The 26,006-nt window shown below is 42.7% G+C and overlaps 5 protein-coding genes across 8 annotated transcripts in view; 1 reads left to right on the plus strand and 4 right to left on the minus strand.

Moving 5' to 3' along the window:
- LOC143429184 (uncharacterized) overlaps nt 1–1,650 on the plus strand; it is a 53,752-nt gene extending 52,102 nt beyond the window's left edge. For 2 of the 3 annotated variants that reach the window (XM_076904668.1, XM_076904669.1), the window contains exons 12-14: nt 24–278; nt 446–565; nt 674–1,002. In XM_076904668.1, the coding sequence (XP_076760783.1) occupies nt 24–278; nt 446–565; nt 674–856 (558 nt within the window). In that variant the 3' untranslated portion in view covers nt 857–1,002. Of the gene's footprint in view, nt 1–23; nt 279–445; nt 566–673; nt 1,003–1,337 lie in introns of those variants that run through there. The other variant, XM_076904670.1, reaches the window with a different exon arrangement.
- A 5,823-nt stretch (nt 1,651–7,473) lies between these two features.
- On the minus strand, nt 7,474–8,134 carry LOC143428917 (uncharacterized). The gene is made up of 4 exons (XM_076904193.1): nt 8,058–8,134; nt 7,814–7,977; nt 7,605–7,736; nt 7,474–7,478 (listed from the first exon to the last, which is right to left on the minus strand). Exons 1-4 carry the CDS (start codon nt 8,132–8,134, stop codon nt 7,474–7,476), a joined length of 378 nt encoding a protein of 125 aa, XP_076760308.1.
- Nucleotides 8,135–8,365: 231 nt separating this feature from the next.
- Nucleotides 8,366–9,859, minus strand: LOC143428817 (uncharacterized). Its single transcript, XM_076903961.1, has 4 exons — nt 9,605–9,859; nt 9,229–9,386; nt 8,992–9,168; nt 8,366–8,590 (listed from the first exon to the last, which is right to left on the minus strand). The coding sequence occupies exons 1-4, from the start codon at nt 9,787–9,789 to the stop codon at nt 8,433–8,435; spliced, it is 678 nt and encodes a 225-aa protein (XP_076760076.1). The 5' UTR covers nt 9,790–9,859; the 3' UTR covers nt 8,366–8,432.
- Nucleotides 9,860–10,467: 608 nt separating this feature from the next.
- LOC143428815 (uncharacterized) lies at nt 10,468–12,446 on the minus strand. The gene is made up of 3 exons (XM_076903958.1): nt 12,070–12,446; nt 11,159–11,488; nt 10,468–10,881 (listed from the first exon to the last, which is right to left on the minus strand). Exons 1-3 carry the CDS (start codon nt 12,277–12,279, stop codon nt 10,480–10,482), a joined length of 942 nt encoding a protein of 313 aa, XP_076760073.1. The 5' UTR covers nt 12,280–12,446; the 3' UTR covers nt 10,468–10,479.
- A 389-nt stretch (nt 12,447–12,835) lies between these two features.
- Nucleotides 12,836–13,825, minus strand: LOC143428816 (uncharacterized). Of its 2 annotated transcripts, none has more exons than XM_076903960.1 (3): nt 13,521–13,825; nt 13,343–13,424; nt 12,836–13,179 (listed from the first exon to the last, which is right to left on the minus strand). In XM_076903960.1, exons 1-3 carry the CDS (start codon nt 13,794–13,796, stop codon nt 12,881–12,883), a joined length of 657 nt encoding a protein of 218 aa, XP_076760075.1. In that variant the 5' UTR covers nt 13,797–13,825; the 3' UTR covers nt 12,836–12,880. The 2 variants fall into 2 exon arrangements, with proteins under 2 accessions (XP_076760075.1, XP_076760074.1); XM_076903959.1 differs by having other exon boundaries at nt 13,343–13,463.
- Nucleotides 13,826–26,006: the final 12,181 nt, after the last annotated feature.

The following is a 26,006-nucleotide window of genomic DNA, read 5'->3' on the forward strand; positions in this document are numbered from 1 at the left end:
AATCTGTACGTGAAACTTTTAAGGTATTTATCGACGAAACTAGTATCGGTGGCGGTACGTCCCTTCTTGGAGAAGCTAGGTTACGACTAGGAACAGCGCCAAGGGTACCAGCAACTACTTGGCTGGCGCTTATAGGATCAGCTTTGCCCACGCCAAGACTCGGAGAAGTGATGTTCTCGTTAAGTTATTTGCAAACGGCTGAAAGGCTCACGCTGGTAGTTGTGAAGGCCAGGAATTTGCGTGGCGCTAATGCAACGCCTGGCGATTTCTTCGTTAAGGTACCTAAACGCTTACTTCGTTCTACACTGTAACGAAAAGTATCACACCACGTGATTCGAAGAAAGATCCAATGGAAAGCTCATTGGTCCAGAGGCTTTCTCATGAAACTCAGAACCTATCACATGGCGTATCGATTTCTTTAACCAATGTATTCACTGCTTTAAAGGTTTATTTGCTGCAACAAGGGAAAAAAATTCACAAAAAGAAGACATCCGTGAAGAAAGGCGAAGAGAGCCCGATCTTCAACGAGGCAATTATTTTTAACGTTCCCAGTCACATTCTGCAGGTTTGAGTCACCTTTTTTCCCTATTTAATCAACCAAGCTGAACATTATGTTGCAATAAATGAACTTAAAATGAAACACCTATCCACTTCCAATTTTATCGACTTTCAGAATATACAGATAAGACTAACAGTGGCAGAGGTGAACGGTGACCAGGGGATAAATTCGAAACCGTATTCCGTCGGGCACATTATTGTGGGACCCACATCGACAGGTAGAGCATACGTTCATTGGAGGCAAATGTTGGCTGCTCAGAGACGTCCTGTCGCCATGTGGCATCCGTTGAGGAAATAAAAGGAGCACGCAGGATGTAAGCGACGACAATGTAGGAAAGAAAATCTATATAAATTCAAAGTATACCTATGTTAGAGAACGGTAGCACTACATGACATTACGTTATATTGGATTATTCTGTTAGTTCTCGCGGTTTCCAACCATTCGCTTTCAAGCGCAATCCTCCCAGACATCAATTTTATTTCATTATTCATACTAAATCGTGTGATCTTGTACGATCATTGTATGTAAAGTCGACTCATAAATCGTTTAAAAGCAAAGGAACATTTAAGATCACTTGGACAATTATTTGAACGATTGAAAAGTATTCCAGGAACTCTTAGGATAATCCAATAATACACGACACCCATCAATAGTCTATCTCCATGAAAAGAATGAAAAGAAGAGAAACCTACCGAATTTTTTTATTCCGTTCGTCGACTTTACGAAAGTAACAATCGTGTTCGACTCGTCGGAGACATTGCAAACTCGTGAATTACAGGGTGCTGACACATTTAAGGCCTGAACGCAAAACATTTTTCTATTCACGTTACGATTACTTGTAAGTATACCTTCGAATGTCCGGGATTCTCTATCTAACCGTTCTCCCCTATATTCCACACGAGAATGCACGCCTGTAAACGTGTAACGCGTTGCAAGTAGAACAAAGAATAATCCAACAGATCTACGATCAACCGTTTTCGATTCGATGGTATAAAATCTCAATGTCAAGCTCGTATCCTATTGTACATGTACTAAATGGATGTGCATGATATGTTGTAATCATCTAAAGATAAGATTCAAAACGACGGCTCCGTGGTTGAAACTTTTACGGCAACGCGAGACGATTAATTGAAACGAGAGAAGGAGAACAAGCTGTGTAGATACGAATGAAAGAAATGCTCGATCATCGATCAAAACACGGAGCTGGTATCAATCATTTCAGACTGATGTATCGATATCAAAAGTCATCGTCAGGCACAAATCGCTCCACGGGCCCTTTAAACGGGACCCAGATCGTCATTTCATATCGAGTGTCCCTTCGAGAGGAAGGTTCGAACGAACCTTGTGCCGACATCACAAGGTTCCCCATACAAAGGCTCAAATATTTGTATCGATATTTTATATACGGCCGATGAACGTCAAGACCAAAGGGTGCATCGCCACTTTGTCCTTTATTCGTTTCGTATACTCCTGAGACGAATTCGGTGGATTGCATACGAGACGGCTCAAAAAAACGGAAACAAGCACACGAATCGAGGCGAAAGCTTCATGGGATATCGATTCTTTTCAATTTCTTCTCGTTTGCCGAGAGACACGAGAGCGAGTAGATAAAATTCTAGACGACAAGATTAATCGAACCTTCCTTACGTGTATAGAAAAGAAACGCCATCAGAACTTTCGGTGTACATCACGTTGACGACAGTTTTTTTTTACGCTTCGTTTCATTTTTCCTCTTCTTTCGTATCAGACAATCATCGTTTGTGTCTTTCGACGCAAGGAATCGTCGATTGTCCCTAATACGTTTCGTGTATCCTCTGTTTCCTTGCTTCAGCGTATCGATGTAATCACACTCGTTGTTATACAGAGGCGTGAAAGGTAACCAGAAGATGATGACAAAATGAAACACGTTTCGGCAGTTCGCCGCGATCAAAGGACCCATTGCGACGTCGAAGAATTTAGAAACAATAGAAGCTCTGATTCAGAGTCTTGTCGAGATGTAAATGTTGTTGTTCCCAATGGACTGTTAATGTTTGTACAGAGTTTATTAACGGCGTACTCGACGTGCAGAGCGTTCTCTTCAAAACGTGGACGATTGATCTCGATTCTTGATTGCATTCTTCTTTCCTCTGAAGATCAACGAACATTCTGTTCACTCCGACCTTTTCTTCTTCTTCCTTATCACTCGATCCATCTGCATCTGCTTGTTCGTTTACTTTAACGACACCAGTCGTCGATATCGATTTCTTTAGCTCTTCTTCTTTTTCTTCTCCTCTCCCTTCGTGGCGATTTTTGACGAATGGCTGAATTATACATGCTTCGAGCGACGCGAAAAATCTGCCTGTCGATCGTTCATACACGCACTGTACAGTTTAACGATAAAAGAATTCTTGCGTGACTTGATCCTAAAAAGTTTACTCCATAACGATTCCATTGAGCGTTTCGCGGTTTACGACGATACTCGATTATTCCTGGTATAAATTGCACGCGCCGTTACCATTTGATCGGAACTTGTTTTTGAACGTTGTTCTAGAGAAGATTGTAGGGTACAGCGAGAATACAAAAAAGAAACGATAGGGCTAGAAGAAAAGTGTAGGGGGCTAGAGAATGATTTTTGCGATCAGAATTGCGAGATTGATTTTCCTTTTCATTGATATCGATTAGGTAGTGCGTGTATCCTTTTCGAGCGGAAGCAATTTGCCTGAACTAATCATTTCTAATCGATGGATAGGTTTCCAGTTCCGAGAAAAATGGAGGACCTCGCGTTATTTACGACTAACGGGATCGTTAGCGCAAATCGAACGAATTAGATAGCCTTTCGGACCTCATAGCCTATTCTATACCTATAAATTTTGTACCTCTTCGTACACGATAAAAACTTAACAAAACTAATCCTTCGTATACACGTACACATTACGCATACAACACGTGTATATATATACATATACATCTATACATATAGATATATATATATATTATAATTACATTACGAGAGAATTTTACACTCTATATTATACATTTTTTGTCATAAATTGCCGACTATTTGAATCCATACTTATGATCTTATTCAGGTTTTTTCTATCGCCAACTTACTATGGGACTAATATCGCTAAACTCTCATTAACTCCATAAATAATATTTGTAAATTATCCATCGTGGACGATATGTATCTCTGCATCGTTTCGTACAAGGTGGCCAGCGAGAACGACCACGTGTAATTACTTCAAAATGAGTACAATGAACTTTACGCTCGCGACACTGTCCTTACCTTTAAAGCGAATTACACGTACGAGAACCAACTAAACGCCCCTCGACTTTTCGAACTTCGACATCATTTTTAGTCAGTTAATCATCCAACTAATGATCCGAGGAAGAAATCGAGTTTCGAATCGAAATTGAATCGAGCAATGTTTTTTTTTTTTCATTTCGAGACAAATCACGATTGATCAGCAATCAGAAACAGGATGGTCGTGATGTGGAACATTCACGATTCGAGACGTTGACAGAATAGAATTATTTGGATCGTTCTCACGCGCCACTCTGTACACGTGAAACCGTACGTAGTACGTATGTATAATCTGTATACATATAAGTCGGATTACCATTCAAAAAACACTGTTGTACATCAGCACAAAACTAATCTTTTATTCTTAATATCTACGCGGCGCACACGCGCACGCACACACGCGTAGGTGGCATCGTTCACGTACGTCTGTCTGCGCACGTGTACGCGTATGTTACGGATGTACGTATTTACTAAGTTTTACTGTTAAAAACTGGAATATATTAAATGTATGACACAGAGCGTTGGGACAGGAAGAGAACAATATTGAAGGCGTTCAATAGCTCGCTTCTCGTTTACCAGAATTTAGTTTTCTCAGAGGCTAGCAGTAGATGAAATTAAGAAAAACCAGAGAGAGAGAAAGGTAGAGGAGAGAAAGGTGAACGGATGAGAGACTACTTAGAAGAGAGAACGAGAGAGGGTGCGATAGGGGTACGCGAGATGTTGAAGAGGAGCGCGAGTGAGAGAGAGAGAGAGAGAGAGAGAGAGAGAGAGAGAGAGAGAGCTAGAGAGAGAGTGAACAAATGAGAGAACGCACAGCATGCGAAGAAAGAATGGCGCGAAAGGTAAGAACGGTGACACAAGTGGCAGGCGAAAAAGGATAAAAGAGTGATGATGACAATAATAATGCCAATGCGATTCGTACCACAAACGATACAGTTGATACCTAACATGCATCGAATGTGCAATAAAATGATACTAATAGTCGTGAAAAGTTTGATTTTAAAATGCACTGCATCTTTTTTTAAAACGATGATTCTTTATCTTACTCTAATGTTATGGAGATACATCAATCTTATTGTAATTAAACAATGTCGCTTATATTTTCTTTCCTCTTTATGCTTATTTCGCTCGCTTAATCGTATATGTATAAACTTGTGTCTAAGTTTCAGCTGATTAATTGCGATTTGCGAGAATTGTTTGCATGCCTCGAAATTAATATTTGTAATCGAGGTTGTGGGACGAATCGCAGCGCGTAGCCGTTGCATGAGTGTATGATTCATACGAAAATACTATAAAGTTTAAATTGTTTTATATTTTTGTTACGCCTCTCTGTGATATAATAAGGGCACATTCACCTCACCCTGTATATGCATTAATCTTTGTATCTTATTGATTAAGGTGAAAACTTTTTAAAAAACAATCCTTGCCAAGCCCTTCCTAATTATATTTCGGATTATGCTCGTGCGTACCATCGTCAGGTTGAAAGAGAATCAAAACCGTGCAAGCTTAAAACGATCGCAAAAGTATTCGTGCAAGTCGCTGACACTGTTCTACTTAAATGGACTTAAGGGAATTGTTAAAACGTTTATACACTGCAGTACAGACTGGATCGTTTAAAATAACTGCGTGAAATATTGATACACGACGGATACTTATAAGTTTCAATAATAATTATTTTATTCAATGTTATAAGAGAAGCTCCGTTAAAAAAAAAGAGAAACAATTTGAAGTTTCAAGACATAGCCCTTCATTTATTTTCTATTTTGTCAATTTGTATCATTTTATAATTTAAAAGAGTAACATTTACACGCGAACAATACGATTTTAAAAGATTTCCGCCAGTAATTTTAATTGAGTCAGTCTGCAACTATTTGTTTCTAAAAGAACCGTAAGATCAAATTATCTGTATATCATTAAATAGTTCGATTCGATCGTGTGTGTGTACTTTTACTCCTTTGTTTTGTGATCTCGATGTTACATGTCTATTTAAAAGTATAGATTCGAGGAGGGATGAAAGACGTACATGGAAATTTGTCTACATTTAAAATTATTGATTTTTAGCAATAGTAACATATCCCTTAAGATAAGGTACGTTCGAGCTTGTGCTTGTGAAAGGTATAACGTGTATTGTTACACATTACATTATATTATACTAATTATATAAAAGGAAAAAAAAAGGAAGAAAACAACCTTACACTAAGAACTGTGAAAAGAAGTATATTACAAACGAGAACGTTAATCACTACACACGTACTATTAACTATACATGATCATTGTTAATCATGGTTGCGGTTCTATTTACACGATTCGTTTACTGAATAAATTCGAAACAAATATATTTGAAGTAACAACCAATATCATCCACTTCATAATTCTGACCTCAAATCCCTATACAAGTTCCCCAGATATAGTTTTGCAAGTTTTTAAGTTGTATTGCTTAAAATTGTAATCGTTCAGAATAATTACAATTATGAAAATAAAAAACTTACAATAACTTAACTAAATATACTCTCCATTATTAACTCGCCTTATCGTTGCAAACCGTGTTACTGAAGATGCTATTTAGGTCAATTGAAACCAAACAAACCTATGGTAGCCATTAACTTCGACTATTTGCTACATAAGTTGCTGCTATAGCAAGATAATTGATTTCGTTAATTCGCAAACTTTAGAAAAATTGATCTACTACAATTAGGTTTACAAAGTTTTATTCTAAATCATTTTGGATAAAACTAACCTATGGCTTCTAATTATTTACTATATAATTTTTAATTATATCGTGTCACTATATGATGCTATATGAAATAATAATAATAATTTATTGAAACAAAAATTAGCAAAATTAATCGCAATAACAGCCATATTGTGGCACTCTTTATAATTCGCAACACTAATTCGCGGGGTGTGTCAGGACTTTAATTATAACAAAAGTTATACTATACATTCATATAATATATATCATATATAGATATTCTCTAGCTAACTCTCTAACTTTTATTACTCCACCTGTTTGCGAGTTCCAGGGTAAAATAGGGACTATTGATAACTACTGAAGAACTATTAACACTATCTCTTGGAAAACTGCTGAAACTGATCGGGAATTAGTTTCAGGACTTTCTGGAGAGATGGCTCTAGTAGTTTTCAGTAGTTAACTTCCCTGTCGATAATTGTTTGCGACCAGTTTGAGCACTTTTTACACAGATAGCGCCAGGGATTGTTGAGTAGAGTAGGTAACATGTATCTCACTCTTTCTTATAGTTTTCTTATATATCTTTCTCTCTCTTACCTCTAAAGCGCGAAATATAGATGACTATGGAAGTGATATCACGCGACGCAAGACAATACATACATACAGTAAATCATATATGTACAATTAAATAGATAGAAAGATTGCTTCATTTAATTTTCATAATCTATATCTATACACAGGCTATGTTTTTTAATTTTCGATTCAAGGGTATTATTTTTACTGGCGTTTTTCTTTTCATGGTCTTGTATTATTATCGTTGCTCCTGTGCGACAAATACTGTCTTGGTACATTGAAAGGCTTCCGTGTAGTTGTTTAGGTCTCATGTAGCCATTGACTGAATAGATTCAAATGGATTTTAATGAAAAATTAATTTCCAATTCTTTATCCTATAATAGTATAACTGATAGATCTCTAAATAGTTGAGTTTTTAAAACTACTTTATTATATTATATTGTTGAAATCGTTGAAAAGTATCAGAGATTATAAAATCATTAAGAAATACTTTTGCTTACTTCTTTTCGTTGTCATTGGGGGAGCAAGTATTTTTTCATCGTGTGGATTAAAATATAAATCACGAATGTATGCCACTAGTTCGCTCTGCAAGTCTTTTTCCACAGTCTCTTTTTCTTCATGGCGCAGGTCCCCTATACTTCACCGCGCACAGACTTTTAAATAAACTCATCCTTGTATACCCTCCTTTCTTTTACGAGTTATAACTTACAAGGATGTTTGTAGTGGATCTGATAAACAGATCGCAGGTTATCCAAGGTATGCTTGCGAATCAATTGTTCCGCAGCTTTGTCCAGTCGAGTGGGAATCGACGCTGTGCGAGGGTCAATTTCTCCTTCCTCTATACGATCTTCGAAATAATCTTTTTGTACGATTCTGTAAAAAGATGTAACTCGATATCCTAAATGATGCATTACGATTTCTTTATAATTCTAGTAGAATCTGTTTTTCGTTACATCTCTGTTGGTTTTAGCTTGTGCTTTCTATAACTGTGAGTGTATTCTGTGGCAAAAAATTCGCAGGAACTCGGCATTATTAAGCGCTTTCCGGCGCGTACAGGAGGTTTTAAAGAAGTTGGCCTAAACGATTACGACGCGTACAGATAATTTTGTTGCCGCAGTCTTAATTGGTTATGAAACTGATAAGAGATAGCAATCAAGCGTCTTTTCTTCTTATGGACCATCTTTCTTTTTTTTTTTTTAATTTAAATACGTGAGAAAAGTGAACGAAACTATTTGTTTAACTTTATTTTTCTTTATTCGAACAACAGTTAATCCCTTTTTAGAAATTGATTAATTAATAACTGAAATTCCCTTGACAATGGATCAGGATTACAGTGCGCAGTCCCCTAATCTTCTTCGTGACGAAGGTAGCGGTTCCAAATATTGTTGTCGATTTCTCATGTTGCTCAGACCCATTTTGCTGATGGTATCCATATATTCGGAACGACCGGTGAAAGGTGTTTCCCACAAGCTAAAACTTTCTGGAACTACAAATACATTCCCACAACATTATATTATTTCTTCATGCGTATAATTTCATTCAGAATACTCGTATATCTTTCCCCTGACTCATCTATTCTATATTTCGAGATACATTGCGAAATTTTCGAATTTTTAACTCACACTCTATAAATATTCGTTTATAGAACTTTCCTCCTTAAAACGAATTGCGTTTCATTCGAGGACGAAAAAAAAATGTTTCTTCTTCTCTTATCCTTTTCTTTGCTCGTCGAGATGTTTATGACACGCGAGTCGTAACCACTTATTACTAATTGTCTGTGACGCTAACTTCTTCGATACAAGGTTTTACGTTCTCCAAAATGGCGGACGCTATGCTATTACTTTACCATCCAGCCGTTCAATTAGGATATTCAGAAAGATTCCATACCTCCGAGCAAACTGATTGGTTTGGCTGGTTGGATATGCGGTCTCTCGATGGCAGTGAATCGGAATCTCGTAGGATCTCTGTAACCGTCCTTCAATTCAGTGAACTCCGGCGGAAATGGAGAACAATACGGCGAGTCGACCGCAGCCTTTAACTGCCTATACTCTTTGATGGGCAATCCTAAATTCATTCGAGCGAGTTATTTGGATGAACTAGCGTCCCCTCAATGCCGTTTCGTACCTCTCTTCGCGTAATCCGTTTTATAAATACTCTTCATCGTCTCGTCCATTGGCTCGCAGTCGCTGTCTAGCATAGCTGTCGCGAGATTGGTCATTTCACGGTTCACTTTGCTCAGTTGATCCAAAAACTCTCGTTCTTTGTCGGCCAGATACTTATACCTAAGCAAAGTTTCGTATAATTTGTATATTTTTTAATTACCCACGCCCCTTCTGTACCACTCGTACATTTAAATTTCTCATAAACACACAGGTATTCCAAGCCTCGTTATAATTCGTGTATTTGTTTTTTAACACGCGTGCAGATACTAATTTGACGATGTACATGATGCCCTCGTTAGTAGATGTACACGATACAATTTACTTTCTCCTATTTTTACCTATTTTTGTTACTTTGATGGCCGTGCTCGTCGCAAGGACAGTCCTCAGGGTCGATTCTGGGGGTGTACAATCGGATTCCCGTGCTCATCGGTGGTTGCGCCGGTTTCGCAACAAGAGGCACCGGGTACGGCCAATTAAAATCATGATGAGTGATCGTGACGAAATTTTGCAACGCAGTACTCATCGTGTACCAGTAATTTGTTGCAGCGAGAAGCGAGTTAGAGGAAAGTGTCACCAAAATTTACATAGGTTTCTGTGGAGAATGTATTCCGTGGAAGTGTCAGGTTAACGTTTTATACAAATCTCGTATTGTGTTGTAGCGATCTTAGTTTTTCAATATCTCGAGTTACCAAGAATTTTTCGACGGAAACCAGCCGCTATGTGTTACATGATAAAGAGGACTGGGTCGATTCGTTGATGCTCCTGGCGCTACGAAATTTTATCACCTTCCAAAATAACCAAAGTATCGCTTTTTTCAGCAGCATGATCGTGGCAACAACAGCTCTATAAAGCGCGTAATGCAGTACGGCGTTTAAAAACGTGATGCCGATGTGCACGATTACGGAATCGGTGGTTGGCCTAAAATCGTTCATCCTTCGATCCGGGAGGAAATTTCCAGAAGTAAATTTAAGTCTAATTAGTACAATTTACTGGTAATTTATCGACATGTATTCATACTTTTCCATTTAATTACAAAATCTTCGTTGAAAACGATTCTGTTCCAAGTTCACGTTTGTTCACGCTGTTTGATAATTTCATGGTGTTCAAATTTATTTTATAATTTTATTCGCAATATAACACATCAGAGAAATATATATTGTTGTCAATTACACGTGAAAAGTAGATAATATTTAGCAGAAAATTAATTGGCATTTTAATAAGAAGTCACAGTGGTGTCGCTGAATTTTCGATGCGGGGACGCTGGCCTTGAAGTGTGCTCGGTAACTTCCTGTTTCGGCTCGTCGTTCTTCTTTCCATTTTCCACCTCGAACTCCTGATCCTCGACAGGAGGGACTTTTCCGCACACACGCGGGCCCAGGGGGTGTCGTTTCTTCATTTTCCCGCGGTACCTATCCTGTGGCTCCTCTAACGATGAAAACAAGTGTTCCTGGGGATTCGACGGAGTTAGCTTCAAAAACATCTCCTTCTGGGATTGATTGCAATTCTTCCTTTGAACGCGGCCCCGTGCAGTCGTGAAAATTGGCCTGGTCGTCTTTTCGATACACCCACAGTCCAGCCGTGTGATTGTCGTCATTGTGCCGCACGGCTCCAGATTCTTGTCGAATTTCAAACGCGTGGTCGTATTAATATTTTAATAAAGATCGCATTAAAAATAGTTCTCGTTATCGTACGCACGGAAACTTCTTTGAAAAGTGTTCTTTTTAGCGAAAAAATTACTATAATTTCGAAGATTCGACCGCTATTCGGTCAAGATATGTTTGAGATTGAGATCGAAGATTTATCAAGCTATAATTTGACGAGTGTTTCGCCACTGACCAAAGATCTGATGATACTTTACACGCAAAATGTATTAAATAGTACTCTAATAATACTTTGGATGCGTTTCTCAATCTGTCTCCCGAGGACTGTTGAAAACTGGAACTCTGCAATCCGCCGTTGGATCTGAACGACGGTGAGGCGAATCTCGGGCCGAAATAATATTCGCCGATCAGTCGTTTGATCTCCTGCGAGTAGTATCTCTCGGTTAAGTCCCGTTTCATCTGCAGCTCCTTCAACCTTTGCAATTTTTGCAACGCCGTCACTGCTTCTGTCATGCCATGCTCCGAGTAATCATTGAATCGTGGGTATTTGTCGCGTTGAGTGGCGCTGTTGTGGCTTGGGAAGACTTCCGGGTAAACTGGTTCGTCCGGATAATTGTACGACTGCAGAAAACACACGAATAACAATTTATTGATCAACCCTTAACTGCTCTTCGAAAATCGTTGCGAAAAAATTCTGTCGCGATGAAGAGTTTGAACAAGACGCTGTTAAGTTGTACAATGTTCTGCATTTTCGAGACAATAGCAATAAAGTCGTAGAAATCCAATTATATTCTCTAGTTCTGGTAAATATTATATATAGACAGTGTATTAAGATCGTCCATATCAGTGGTTCCCAATCTTTTCTTTAAGGACAAGGATAGAATTCTTTCACTGTTTAAATACAGAATTCTGTTTCTTAACGCAAGATTAATTTTTGCATTCGCGTGTAATTTTAATTTTTCGATAATCAGTTCGAATACGGTCGTACACTTCCGATTTCCGACTACATCCGCGGAGCACTTGTGAAACGGTTACGGAACATCGATGCTCAGTGGGATATCAGTTGGGAACCACTGGTCTACATCGTCAGAAGGGAAAACCACTTGTCTGTGCACTTCCAAAAATTTCATTTTTGGCACTTGCAATATATCGCGTATCCACGTCATAACTACGATACTGAAATAAACAGCGTCTAATCGTACGTTATTCTTATTAACGTCTGCCTCCTCGATCTCGACGACAGTTTCCTGGGAGGTTCTCCCCTCTGGATATCTGATCTCGTGCTCGCTGGCGCAATCGTGATGATAAGCGTCCAAATTAGAGTATCGCGGCGAATCAGGGCACATTTCTCTGGCCCAATTCTTCCCCGTCACGGTCGCTGCCTGTGACAAGATTTTTCGATGATTATCCATCGTTCTTGCTGGCCACCTTCGATCAAAGAACCAGTAAATGTCGCGTGGATTTACGATTTGTCGAAGTAAAGCTGATCTAGGTTAACAGAGATTACTCGTCGAACACTTTGCCATGAGCACGACTCGTAGGCAAGCTTGTCATTTTAATTTATCCCGTGAAACACGTTCCCGATAGGTGTACAGCGTTTTGTGCATTATTACGTATAATTTGACGCACTATTTGTTTGCTTTAGCTCTACGTAATTTGTTTGTCTTCCATGCTGCGAGCGGGCTGATAGTTTTATCGGGCAACTTCAAGGTTCTCGCCTTTGAGAAACTCTGAAAGTAACATTTTGTTTCTTCCCGATTATCTCACAGATATTTTTAAACCGGTAACTCATCAATTTATTCGTCACACCAGACGTTGTATTCTTTTGCTCTTGAGGCGAGTCAAGAGGCGAGGGTAGAACGCTGGATCCCTCTTCCTCTCTAGAAACTATTTCGTATGCAGCTCTGTTTGTGTAACAGATCGAAATAAATGTGCAGAAAATAAGTTGCGTAATCGTGCGTTTTGGATAGCAGCATTTATTTGATACGAGCTCGTCAGTGGTACAATTAATTCTTAGAAGATGGCCATCGCCCAAAGTGGCGCGGCCGTTTTTTTGTGATGAATTTTCTGTTTCATAATCGCCTGACCTACTCTGCTGATACTATCTTGGTATTCCGATCGCCAGGGAGGCAGCCGCGTTTCCTGTGATTCGTCTTCGATCGACTTCCTCCTCTTCGTCTCCTTTTTATCTTTGTCACGTTCGTCCCGTTTAGCTATTCGCCGAGACGGAGTCGAGACTCGACAGTCTAATTCTTCTTCTCGTTGTTTCGGGGCACAAGGTCCCGCGGCTATCTCCTCCATTTGTGCAGCTGCTGCAAATCCAGGAATATTTACGAAATTCTTTAAAAATGAAAGAAACCAGCATATCTTTCGAAGGAAATAAAATTTTGGAGCAGAGGTTTCATAGCAAAGTTAGATACTACGAGATTAATTCCAACATTTGAAGCTCTTTTCTAACAATCTCCAATGATTTACCCCTTTCAGAATAGTCCAACTGGTACGTCGTTTTCAATCGATCCTCGTCAACGCGTTTGATCACCTCGTCTATGGGGGTGCTCTGTAGAATTCCATACAGATTAGGATATTTCTCTTCCAACTGAAACCAGCGTCCCAACGTAGCAATTAAATTACCATCGGATCGTTAACCACTTACTTTTCTCATGTACGTGCTGGGTTGATCGAATCTGGTCGCTTCGGATTCTGGATGTGGTCCAGTCTTCGCGGGATACAGTTTCGGGTCGAGAAGTCGCCCCATGGGACCCGTGCGGCTCCAATCGTAGTCATCCCCACAACGTTCGAGAGGCTTTATTTCTCGCGGACGCTCGCGGCACCCGCAAGTGTCTTCTTTTCTTAGCGCATCTGCCGTATGCTTGATTCTAGTCGATGGCCACGTGTAATCTTTTTTATACGTTGTCAGAAACTGGTCCATGTTACGTTGTCTGTTTATTTCTAAGCGATGTCTTTTAATTCTTAGCGAGACGAGGGTGCGATGTGCGCGACGATTGGTTTTACTGTAGATTTCTCGTTGCGATACCTGGCATTTCTTTCGCTTTAATATTTCTGTTCAAGTGTTCCTTACTTGAAAAATTAATTTCGATGTCTTCTATTTATTCATTTTTTGTACTTCTTTAATACTAGAATTTATGTTATACCACAATTTATGATGCATACATTTTTTACTGTACTGTCATTTTCTGCTGTTTACTTTTTGCAGGATTCATCTTGGTAATTAACTGGATACCAACGAATCAATGAAACTGTCCCAATGTAATTTATGTTGTATACATTTCGCACCGATTTATCGTGTCATGTTTTTTTTATTTTCAGCATTCGTTATTTTGTAATGATATAATCTTGTACATTTTGTCTGGCGTTGACAGATTGGCGGTTCACGTGACGACCTGACGGAAATTTGCCGGTTAAGCGGCAGAATTCTGACAGTCGGACGGAAGATTGGCGACATTCAACCGTTTTCACGTCCCCTGGCCGTGTAACAGTTAGCGGGCGGAAAGTCGGAGTAATTCGCGCCAGTTCAAACAAATGGACGCGACGCTGCGGCGGCCGTACGACTTCCGTTTGGAGAACAGTGGCGGTGCGTATGAATTTAAGTTGCAACGTCGGCTGTGCAAATAAACCTCGCTCAATAAATAGTCGTAGGCCGATACTATTCACGCGTTTTACGTGCAATCGCAAAGAAAGATGCTACGTATTAACACAAGATGGCACCGTCCGTTTAAGATTATTGCCTTTGGCCTAGTGCCACTTTCAATAGAACTTATCCATTTTCCAGGTCAATATTTCAGTCTGACGTAGCGGTTCGTGTAAAAAGGAAATGAAAAATATCGTCGAGAAAACTACCTTCGCGATATTCTTTTTTCCTCGCTTTTTCCAATTCCCTGTATACGCACGTGCGAATTAATTTATTATTTTTTCCATCTGCATTAGGATCCCTGCTTGTCCAAGTCGTTTCCCAAGGTGGACTATCCGCGGCGATATTTTTACGAAACTTCTATACAGGTTTCGTTATTTCGCACGTTAGAGCGAGCACTCGTTTCCGTTCTGCATGGCATCAATCTTATTCTCACCCCTACTTTTTCCACGACGACTGGCCCGGGTCCAAGACCAACAGATAGTTCAATGTGGAGACTAGACATAGGCCACCGACTGCAATCGACAGTACAACCGAAGTCGTGCACGCTTTATTTAGAGATACATCAATTCGAAAGTTCGGTCACTCCGCTTCCGGAATCCGCGACGTCTTCTCGGCCTCGGAGCCGGACGAATGGATGGATTTCATTCGAACTTCGCGTTCATTCCGTCTAGACAGTGACATACAACTTTCCTCATCAGGCTGGCTTAAGCTTCCCTTTGATCGTAGCCTTCGTATAAATTACTCTCGCAAGAGTTCAGATTCGAAGAATTAACATAAGATCGTTCGTTTGTAACTTCTTCATTCTAATGTAATTTTAGGCGAGAGACTATCCTCAAATATTGTCCACCGGTATATTTGATCTTAAAAAACGACGAGCAAATAAATTTCACGGATAGATTCGTCGATTGGAGGCCTCGACGACGCGTCGAACGTATCCTCGGTTTCCGTTTCGTGAACCAGTGACGTCATCGAGCATTGATCGCTCGTACGATGAGAGAATAATGGGTGGAAACGAATCATCTTTGTCGTCTTCGTTCATCTCTCTGGCAAAGCGTTCCCTCCTGTAGGAAGGAAAGCTCGGAAACGGACTGTACCGATGGTTGCTCTAAAGATATCGCTGCGTCCACGCTGCCAGGAATAGAACCGTGACGTCGTTGTTCGTCGACGAGCGAACACCAACTCTTCGGTTCGTCGTACACCGACAGTTTGCCAATGGGATAGATACGCTTCGAGGTCGTATGCTACTCGGTAATTCTGATTTTCTCGCAGACACTTCCTCGTTTTCCGGCGATCGTGTGGCAGCTCGCACGATTTTTCTGATCGTCGAAGGTTCGATCGACCAGGGGACGGTTCTTATCGCGTCTCCAGCGAAACGAATCGTTGCCGTTTCAGGGCAACGTTGTGGCAGAGTACGTCAAATTTTGGGGTTTACCCAAAGATCGCGATTTATGGATAGTTTGTATTTTATAGCCGTCGTATTTACAGTGAAACAGAATTTTCGTGCACCGCGGTAAAGTTGCGAAGAGGTGTGGCTGATCTTTTAAAGGTTGTAATTTACGAGTAGCTTGTATTTATAGCCTATCGTGTTTATATCAAAATAGAATTTTCCCGTTTTAGAATAAAGTTATGGCCAAGTAAGCCTAGTCTCTCAAGGGTTGCAATTTATAGACAGCCTGTATTTATAGCAAAGTAGAACCATCTCCCCTTACGATAAAGTTGCGAGGGAATATTTAAAGGAGACAGAGAATTTTTGGAAACCTACATCGGCTCGTTTAAAAAAGAATCGATTGGCATACCAAAATAATTATCGCGTAATAAAAGACAACCGTTGCCAGGCAACAAAGAATGCTCCGTCCGCGCGAAATAAAAGCTTTCGCGGCGGAGTAGAGTTTTTTCTAAAACGGAAGCGTGATCAAATCCGCGAGGCGGTGAGGAACGGTGACAATAATTTATCGCCGAACTGTGCTCCTTGCTTTTCCCAGTTGCATGCTCTCGAAAAGAGAAACTCGCGGGGGGGGGGGGGAGCGGGAGGGGAGGAAAAATAACAGGGGGATGACACCGGCGCGTACACAGGGCCGATAAAAATCGTTGACAAGAGCCGCAACCGTAAATTTCTTTGGGGAAAGAATTATTGCTGCCGGATAAAGACTGGGCAACAACGACGATCTGACCAAAACCGTGCACGTGGAGGGACACGAACCTGCGGGGAAACGCGCCGTTACTCTGACATTAAGTTACCCGGCGTTCGACTCCTCGTTTTTCCAAGTTCTGCGTTCTTGAGTGCGTGTGACTCAACCAAGGGGAAAAAAGAGCCGATGGACCGGCATGGTGTGTGCCGTCTGACGAAAGAACACGCTGACAAAGGAACTGCAGCAGCATGTTGCAAATTAATCCGTGTATTATTTTCTTGTTAGTCAGAGGGGTTTTTAACCCCGAAACATCGCGCCGCATCGGATTTTTCGTCCCCTGCGAAAGCAATTAGGGAAACAAACAGCCGCGCGATACGAATATAGCCTGCGGTTATTACATTCTTTTATGATTTCGTATCCGTTCTGTTTCCATAACGCTAACTATACATTGTCTTCTGGACCGATCCTCTCGAATGAATTATTAATCGTTTCGAACCTGTTGTTAATAAAGCAGTTTATAAAAATCGATTCAGAGATTTATCGAAGCGATTCGTTCATTAGATTAACTCTAGAACACAAACGTTCCTCAATATTCCTGTAACATAAACGTCCATAAAATTTACGACTTTCTCCCGCTCTCTCTCTCTCTCTCTCCCTCTCTACAGCTTTTTTATGATAACTTAGATAAATAAATCAAGCCTACGTTCTGGTTTATGTCAGCAAAACTATTCATAAATTATGTTTGTTACAACAATAATAATGATAATAATAAATTGTCTTTACTGTGATAATTTAATGACGAAATGGGCGAGATTCAGATTACTGTTCTCACCTGTTTAAACGCATAGATTTTGTTATACTCTATGTTACTTATGTATTGTCGTAGGATTCATCAGTCGAAAAAGTGACGAACCTTTATGCTCTCCAGCTAAATGGAAGGTTAATTTACTTACATAACAGTATCGTATTTATATCGCGAGCGAAAGGGGATGATTCACAGTGGATCGGCGGGAAATCGTGGTAGGCCAGGAGGGCCGTATTCCAAGTATGAGGGCATCGTTAATCAGACGTGACGCATCTTCCAGAAATCCGTGCAATTGGAAAACTAAAATCGTATAGGAACAAGACGGATAGCGGTCTGGCCTACTGTCGCCTACTCATCACTCGAGCAGGAAGCAGACGAACTCCATCGAAATAGCTGCGAACCCATTAGCATTCATTATCACTAAATTCAAACCTCCTACAAAACCCCTTTTACGCTTACACATTACGAAATCTGGAAAAGGGATTTTTATCTCTCGACTGAAAAGAGTACTTCGATACGCGACACCCCTAATTATTCCTACAGAAATCCAGCTAAAAGTTCAGGAATCACAAGAGACACTTATGCGCTGTGCAATTGTTTCCAGTTCAAGAAGTTCACGTAGAATGTAATAAAAACTAGGTACCCGTCCTCATCTACGATGGGACCAGAATTTTTCTGGTCCTTTTCAGATATTCTCGCGAGGGTGCTCCATCATCTCGCGTCAGAGGGTCGATCGAAGATTTCCGCGCTCGTGCTCGCGCTCCACAAAGACAAATTGCGCGGGCCAGGCGTTAAATTAAAAATCATTCGCGTTTTACGGCGTGACAACCGCGACGCGGAGGAACCGACGTGTCTCATTAAATTTATAACGGCGTTCACATTCCCGCCCGGCGACGTAGCACCCAATTAAACGTTTGATATAGGGTGGTCCCCCCCTCTTCTCGCCTCTTTCCTCCCCCGTGTTTTGACTTTCGACCGCGCGCCACACCCGCTACCGGCAAAAATAATCCTTGTTCGAAGGGGATTCGCCGGAGAAGGGAATTCGCGGCGATGTTTCGCGGAACGCGACCGCGACGCGTTCTCTCCCGCCTGTACAAAGCGCGAAAATTACGGGCAAGAGGTAAACCTGCCTGCGAAGGCCGCCCTTTTTCTTCGGCCATCTTAACGACGTCGTTTATGCGTCCCCTGCTCCTTTGATAGTTTTATCACTGGCGGGAATTAGACGCTTTATTCGCGAGCCTTACTTATTCCGCTAATTCGTTTTCGTAACGTCCCGCGGATAAATGTTGGTGATTGTTTTAACGGGTGGAGAATTGTGTGCTCGACCGCGGTTGGATTTTGCTAACCGCTCTCTTGAATGAACCGTGGTTCTGTTTGGACAAATCCGTCTTGGGACGGTGTTTTACGATATTCCCCTGCCTTCCTTTTTAATTTGTGACCGAGTCGTTTCTTAATTGAACACGTTCGTCGCTGTGGCGTGGAAAGATCTTAAAGGAGGATGGATTTTACTTTGGATTAGTTGGAGATCTATTTTAATGACGCGTACAACGCGTTACGTGGTCTCGCATAATCATTGAGCTATCGAGGGGAATTAGATCTTTCATATTGTTGCGAGTCGCGGTACGGCAAATCATAGTGTTTAGAAAACACGGATGTATTTCAGGACGTTCGAGCGAAATTGAGCTTAAGCGGTGGCATTAGCATTACCGTTAATGTATTCTGACCGTTTTCCCTCTCGCGCGTTTCGTACACGGTTCGCCGAGACGAATCGTCGCTATTATTGTTATATAGGGCGAGAATTACGCTTGTTTGTCCCAGTAAACCGTTTACACCGGTGTTCGCGAATTTGTCGGCGGATTTAAAGGCGACAACCGCTTAATTCAGTTGATTTAGAGGGGACACAAGTTCTGTATGGAATCGAGGATGTCGCGATCCGATGCACGAGATTTTGGCATAAAGTGCCGGCGGATCAGCGAGGGCCTTTTTACTGGACGTAAAGTGACTGCCTCGTATCGTTACTGGCGATCGTACCGTCAAATTAATTCGCCGAGGCTTCTGTTCTTCGACCCTGTTTCTTTCGTGTTTTTAGTGCCACGCCGCAGACCCTCGCAGATGCACGCACGTAAACGTCAGCTTCTTAAACGTTTCACTCCCCCTCGTTTCAATTAATAACTCTGAACGCGCACTTTTCCGTCCGTTAATGAAAAGTCGCATTACAAAGCCGAGAAACGCTATCGCGTGCTTTTCTAGAATGTTACGCGGTCTTTGCAATCTTTTTTTTATGAACAAACATTTTCGAACACGAATCGGAAACCTGTACGAAAGTCAAAGAGCATTCAGTTCGCTCGAGGAATGTTTTTTCCCCAGCTAGCATTAAGCTAGATTATACCACTTGTTCGATCATCTTTGTAGAAAGCGCTGCTAGATATTCGAGGCACGTACTGACCTTATTGAGGCAACGAACTGAAATGATTCTTAGAACATTATGAAAGTGTTGATGAACGATCGTCAAGATCGCGCCAGTGATACGACGGTTTGATTGTACATAAAGAATCACTAAAACCGAGCAGATTACACGCGAACGTTCCCCTCGATCGTTTAGTTCGGTAGCTTATTAAATATAAACCACTTGGGACACTGTATCAAACGTGGCTCGGACCTCGAATTCATTTTTCTTGCCTCGTCGAACTAGTTCCCGGAATCTGCTCGATCACTTCCAAAAATATTCGCGAAGACTTCTCCTTAGTAATCTACACCAAAGGTGTCCATTTTCCAGAACGATTCCCGGTTTTCGCGTCTCTGCTTGGAACGTTCGCCGTTTCACGAAATCGTCCTCGAGAGTCGTCGTGTTTCCTGCGACCAGCGGACTGATTCAGATCCTTTGTTCGAGGAAGCTTTCGCAGAGCCGCGGAGACACCGTGTAGGCCGGTTCAAAATCCCAGGAACACGGGTCCGGTGGACTGTGTCGCATTTTTGGATTTCGAGGAACCCGCGAGCTCCAGCATAGTCACGGCGCGGCTAATAGCTTCCTCTCGAAAACGCGCTGGCCCACCTTCGGTGAACGAGCACGTCCGAGGAATAATAAACTCTCGCGGAATCAGGGTTATTGTCCCAACTTGTCGCGTGGACAGCGATCAAAGTCAGGCGGGCGCAAGAAGAGCCCCGGTTGAGGCAGGCGGGGGATCGATCCTCGAACTCGGCTCGCTTCCACGGAGCTGATCGGTTAAACACCGCGTTTCGTTAGGGTTCTTAATTTTAGAGCGGGATTCCGGGAATTTGAAAGTCCACGAAGAAATAACCGAAGCCAATTTATCTTCTTTAAACAGCGAGCATAACGAGAATATAAAATCTAAGTATATACGTTTGTTAAATTTCTCTTCGCGTTAACTATAAAGCTCTGTTGTTATTTGCGACGCTGTTCGAACGCGTTGATCACTGCGTCAGTCATGTACAACTGACGTCATCAGGTTCTTGTACAAAGTATATAAATTTCGATCTAATTAATTAACCAGTAGCAACAGATTTCCGTGGTGATCGTAGGGGTGGTTTGAACGAGAGCTCGACGCTCCCGCGCTTTCTTCAGTCGTTCACTGCGCGTTCACCGCGCGGAGTGGCGCGATTTTTCAATTTAATTAGGCGTGCGTCTGTCGACAAATCGAGCGGGATCGCGTTACAAAGTACGTATCTGCCAAGATCCTCGTCAACAACCTGCTAAGTCACCGCGTCGATGCGCGTCGATTAGCGGAGCCAGTGGCCTGCGCGCGTTCAAAAGGTGGCGCGCGTTTTTCTCGACCGCGAAAGAAAAAAAAAAACGCGTATGAACGCGGCCGGTTTCGTTATTTATACAGTCGTGACATTCTCCGATTCGATCCGTCTCGCATTCGCCGACCAGTTGACGCTTCGCGAGTGTTATGCCGCGCGCAACGCCTGCCAAGAAAGCCCGCCTAACCGTGGCTGCCAGAGTTTACACGAGAGATAACGCGCGTCGTACCAACGGGTCGCTCGCTTATAGAACACTATTTCTATATTCCCATTATAATTAGACTCCCTCTAAATATGGACGTTTAAATGCGAGTACGCCGCATTTAACGGCGGTATTCGCGTGGCGAGTGAAATTCACTCGTTAACGCTGGTCGTTAGGCGACTGAACTTGATCGTGATGGATAGGCTCGGGTATTGCTGTTTTACACCGTCCCACTAACTGATGCTCGATGGTATTCCGTCTGATACGTCCTCTGGCCCGTGTAAAACGGTTCGGGCACGGTGCGCACACCAGTTGAACGGGGCATTCGTGTTCTTGGAATTTATGACATCGTTCGATAGCATGTTTTCCACTGCAACGCCAAGTTGAAAGCTCGATACATCTTAATTGACCAGATAGCGAAGACGGATAACTGTTCGGAATGATATATGAATATTTCACTGTCTTTTATTATTAATAACTGGCGTCTACCTGAAAGGTAGAGAACGTATGTGAAATGTCTTCTTGAACCGTTGCAAAGTTTTGTGGGTGGAGAATTGATTGGTTCGAGTGATTATCTGTTTCGCGAAGATTGGACTTTGATTGCGTTCTCGTTAACAATAATATTGACGTAAGGAATTGTATTATCGGGAATTGAAAAGGATAATTCTGAACTTTCAAAGGAAAGTCTCAGCTTCCTAGTAGCGTCTGTTCTTCCTGGTAGCAAGGGATCGCGAAACCGAACATCACTCGCAATTTGTAGAATCACGCGGCCATCGTTGACTTGACAATCATCACGTTTCGTCGCGTGAATTTGAGGCCTGCCAAGAATCCCGATGACACGGTATCGGTACGAGCTTCGACCAGTGACTCGTTACAGTACAACAAGTGGGTCATTATTTTTATTTCCGATCGACTACCGCTTTGGTCAAAAACAATGGCTATAAAACGCTCGATAAACAATCGCGTAGATACCGCTTGTTATTTCACAAGTAGCTCGAACGCAAAACAGTCGTGCATCATTCATTCTCCTTGCATTAGAATCAGAATCCCCCTTCGCGGATCGCGTCTGAGTTATGAAATTCCACTGCGAACCGGCTAACTTGCCAATGAAAATAAAAAGGGGAACGGAGTGTGAATCACGCTAGCCCTATTCGTCTATCACCTGATTTACGGCTATACGTACATTAGAACTTCCGTTACCAGGAAAACGCTTAATCATCTCTATTACGCATAACATCGTCCATTGTGTAATGGCATAACATCGCAGACGCACGCGTACACAAACGAAACAGAATTAAAATCCGCAAAGAAGATAACGCGACAACACTCTCTTATCCCTGTACATGCGATTGTACGTAGTGTAGCTTCTGTTCGCGAAACTCGATCGTCTTCCACGTAGGAAACCCTCCCCCCGTTTACACGTCACCCTTTCCTCGCTAGGTGGAACAAGAAGAGGTTCCAGCTAGCGGGCCAGGGGGAAGCTCGTTCCATGGAAGCGGCGGGGCAACCCTCGGGTTGACACTTGCCCGCGGGTTGCCAAGAAGCCCCGATTACACGGTACCACGGCACGGACGGCGTTTACAACGAGCGTGCCGCAGGACGGTCGCTCGGGTTGGAAGGACAGCGGTTTTAAAATAAGCTCACGAGAGTCCCAGCGCTCTGCCAATGCCTATCGGTCCAACCTAACCAGTTCGTCGCGCGCTCTCCCTTTCAGCAGTCGTTGATCGTGCACCGTCCTCGCAGCAACTGTCGTGACCGTCGTAGCCGTGGCCAACCAGTTGTGCCGTAGCCGTCGCCGTGGTACTCGCGTCGCGTCCTCTTTCGCCAACTGTGCGTGCTGGCCCGTGCAGGAGATCAGGACGCATTAGCCGAGCGTCGCTCGTACGCGGTGGACACGTTAGTTGGTCGCGCGGTAACCATCGGTGTCGTTGCGGTCTCCCGCCATCGTCGCTCGTTCTCCGCGGCGCGTACGAACGCGCGCCAGCTTGATAGAGACGCGAGAGAGTCGGAGTTATGTGAACGCGCGACACGGTTCAAGGGTTGAACTCGTTTTCGCGCGTGTGTTCGTGCGCCAGGTGACACGTGGTGCCGGTCCGTGTCACAGCGGCTGTGTGCCCGTCGCCAACTCCACGCCACGGGTTCCACGCGGATGATTTATTATAGAGTTCACGGGTACGCGGGTGTGACACCGGGTTAGTCGCGTTTGACAGCGCGTCGCGTTACCGCGGGGCCGCCCTGTGCTCGCTGTGCGTGCGATATTCGGTTACCGTCGAGAACGTGATTTCCTTGAAAGGATACTCCCGTGTCAGCTGTGGAGGCACGCGTGCATGGGACACGAGAGTCGTGTCAAAATACGAGGTAATCAACGTTTCAGAGTAGATCGAGAGGATACGAATCGTTGGGAGATCGGTATCCAGCGAGCGGATGTAGGATTACGAGATTTGATATCACGCGAGGTGTTCGCGATTGGCTGGTACGATTGTTTCGACAATTAGCTTGCGTAGATCGAAGAAAAACTACTCGCATTGGTAATTATCTGTCAGGAGGAAGTGATTTGCCGTCACGCAAAGTGTTTCAGACGGAGTGTACGATGTCTGTTGTTTCTATAAGTAATTTCCTTAGAGGAAAGGAGACTGGTAGTGGCAATTAAAGTCCTCTAAGAACTGGTCTCACTGGTCGGGTGCTTGGTATCGTTTTCTTACGCCGTTTAACGACACTTCGAATAGTTGTTTTAGAAGACAATGCTCGGAGCGCAGCGGGTAAAAGAGAAAAGGAAACGAGACAGGAGAAATCGGTTCCTCGCGAGCGCGATGTTTTATCCGTGTAACGATGTACGTATATATTTTAATGCGGAATGATATTGGAGCGATGCGAGTTTGTACACAAAGGCACGGCTGGTACAAATGGGCGATCAAAGGGGCAATGTTTCCAGTAGCACTTCATTAAACCGCGCAAGCGTGTTTTTGTTGAAACGTTTCCCTCCGCGTCTCCTTTGTTCGACGATGATGCTTGTTATATCGACTCGCATCAGCCACCAAGATTCCCGCGTATTCTCCTATTCTCTTTTCGCTTCTTCATTTTACGTGGACGACGGGAAGAGCCGAAACGAGCATCGACGATTTCCCGTACGTGCATGGCTTTAAACGACCCGGGGATCGTTAGCGCGTGCTACCAGCCTTGATCAGCTTCACGGAACACGTCGCAACGTGTGTTCGCCAGTTTGTATATTGTTCTATTCTCGCTGTGCTCCCGGTCTACGCGCGCTCCTTTACGACTCTCGTACACTCCGCCTTTTATAAACTCGAACAACTTTTATCCCCTGGCCATTTCTTTTTTTTTTATCGGGCGTCTTCGAGCTTTCGATACGCGAAAATTCGCCTGGCGGTGATAAAATTTATTAACCATCGAAATAGATCGAATTCGACACCGTCTGGTTAATAACGTTCAGCGATCGAAAGTTGTATAAATTGCACGCGGAGGGAGTATCGCGTTGCACCGCGTGCCTGACCACAAATATTTGAATTACAGGAAACGGTGGTGAACGATAGCCATTAAAAAGAGAGGGAGAGACAGGCGGAACGGGAAAAAAAAAGGGCGAACCCTCGGTCGAGAAAGCGACGATCGCGAGCCGAGGGACGGTGAACGCGTGCTCGACGCGTTCGTTTAAGCCGCTCACGAGACAAGTGTATCTATTTGGAACGATCCACACGCGGCCAATCGAAAGTGCTCCTCGTAGAGGTGATCCCTCGCTGTGCGAATGCCCACGGAGCGGACATAGTGGAGAAAGTGGTTGAGGCCGGTGCATGGTCAGACAGCGAGTGGCCGATCCTCCAAGCGGTCACGGCTTTCCACGCGTACGGAAAAGTGTTCAGTGGTAAAAACCGGTACGAGAATTATGTGACGATCGAGCAGATGTCAGGTGTTAGTTGCGTCGAGTCGGAGTCGCGATATTCCGCACCCTGGTATTCCAACATCGACGTGGCACTCATGGGAATTCAAAGCACCGCTCAGTTCGTCGAGAAGTACCACCATATTATCGGTGAGATGATATTTCTCTCTACAAATTTCGTTTCCTTTCGTCCGTTTCATGGAATTATTCGAGTCACTTGGACGTAAAATTAAACGATATCATCTTTTTTTTTACACATATTCGATTTTTTTTTTAGAAATTATGGATGTTAACATCGATATAATTGATTAATTTCACTTCTCTGTGGCTCACATGACCAAGAAAAGGGTAAGAAATTGTGAAAAGGATACCGGGGAATCTTTTCGCTCTATATAGTTGAAGTTAAAAATAAAAATAGCGCTTCTCTGTCTTCCACGTGTTGCTATTATCGATACGGACTTGTTACACATTTCTGCATTCAATAACACGTTGCAAAGGTTATAGGATTTTGGTATAATTTCCGCGGGCATCGTAAATCTGCCAACTTAAATGTAGTTTCGCGCTGAAAACGTCGGTCACCGAGGCGCACGTACAAGTGAAATAAATCCGATCGTCTTGCATATACGCGTAGCCCGTTTACACGACGCCGCGGATTTATTTATGAAAATGTAATAAGCCCATGCAATTTTTGCTATGCTGT

Source organism: Xylocopa sonorina, chromosome 11 (assembly GCF_050948175.1).
Source record: "Xylocopa sonorina isolate GNS202 chromosome 11, iyXylSono1_principal, whole genome shotgun sequence".
In the NCBI taxonomy this organism is placed as follows: domain Eukaryota; kingdom Metazoa; phylum Arthropoda; class Insecta; order Hymenoptera; family Apidae; genus Xylocopa; species Xylocopa sonorina.

Bases quoted from the DNA above. Each gene is read 5' to 3' on its own strand.
- LOC143428816 (XM_076903959.1), bottom strand. From the start codon at position 13,796: ATGGACCAGTTTCTGACAACGTATAAAAAAGATTACACGTGGCCATCG. The intron at 13,464-13,520 runs GTAAGTGGTTAA...CGCTGGTTTCAG, and splicing joins CCAGCACGTACATGAGAAAA to TTGGAAGAGAAATATCCTAA. The intron at 13,180-13,342 runs GTAAATCATTGG...CTGGATTTGCAG, and splicing joins GTTGGACTATTCTGAAAGGG to CAGCTGCACAAATGGAGGAG.
- LOC143428917 (XM_076904193.1), bottom strand. From the start codon at position 8,134: ATGCCGAGTTCCTGCGAATTTTTTGCCACAGAATACACTCACAGTTAT. The intron at 7,978-8,057 runs GTAACGAAAAAC...ATCTTTTTACAG, and splicing joins AAGCTAAAACCAACAGAGAT to AATCGTACAAAAAGATTATT. The intron at 7,737-7,813 runs GTAAGTTATAAC...GGTGAAGTATAG, and splicing joins GATCCACTACAAACATCCTT to GGGACCTGCGCCATGAAGAA.
- LOC143428817 (XM_076903961.1), bottom strand. From the start codon at position 9,789: ATGAGTACTGCGTTGCAAAATTTCGTCACGATCACTCATCATGATTTT. The intron at 9,387-9,604 runs GTAAAAATAGGA...AACTTTGCTTAG, and splicing joins CATCAAAGTAACAAAAATAG to GTATAAGTATCTGGCCGACA. The intron at 8,591-8,991 runs GTATGGAATCTT...ATGTATTTGTAG, and splicing joins ACCAATCAGTTTGCTCGGAG to TTCCAGAAAGTTTTAGCTTG.
- LOC143428815 (XM_076903958.1), bottom strand. From the start codon at position 12,279: ATGGATAATCATCGAAAAATCTTGTCACAGGCAGCGACCGTGACGGGG. The intron at 11,489-12,069 runs GTACGATTAGAC...TGTTTTCTGCAG, and splicing joins CAGACGTTAATAAGAATAAC to TCGTACAATTATCCGGACGA. The intron at 10,882-11,158 runs GTATTATTAGAG...AAATTCGACAAG, and splicing joins GATTGAGAAACGCATCCAAA to AATCTGGAGCCGTGCGGCAC.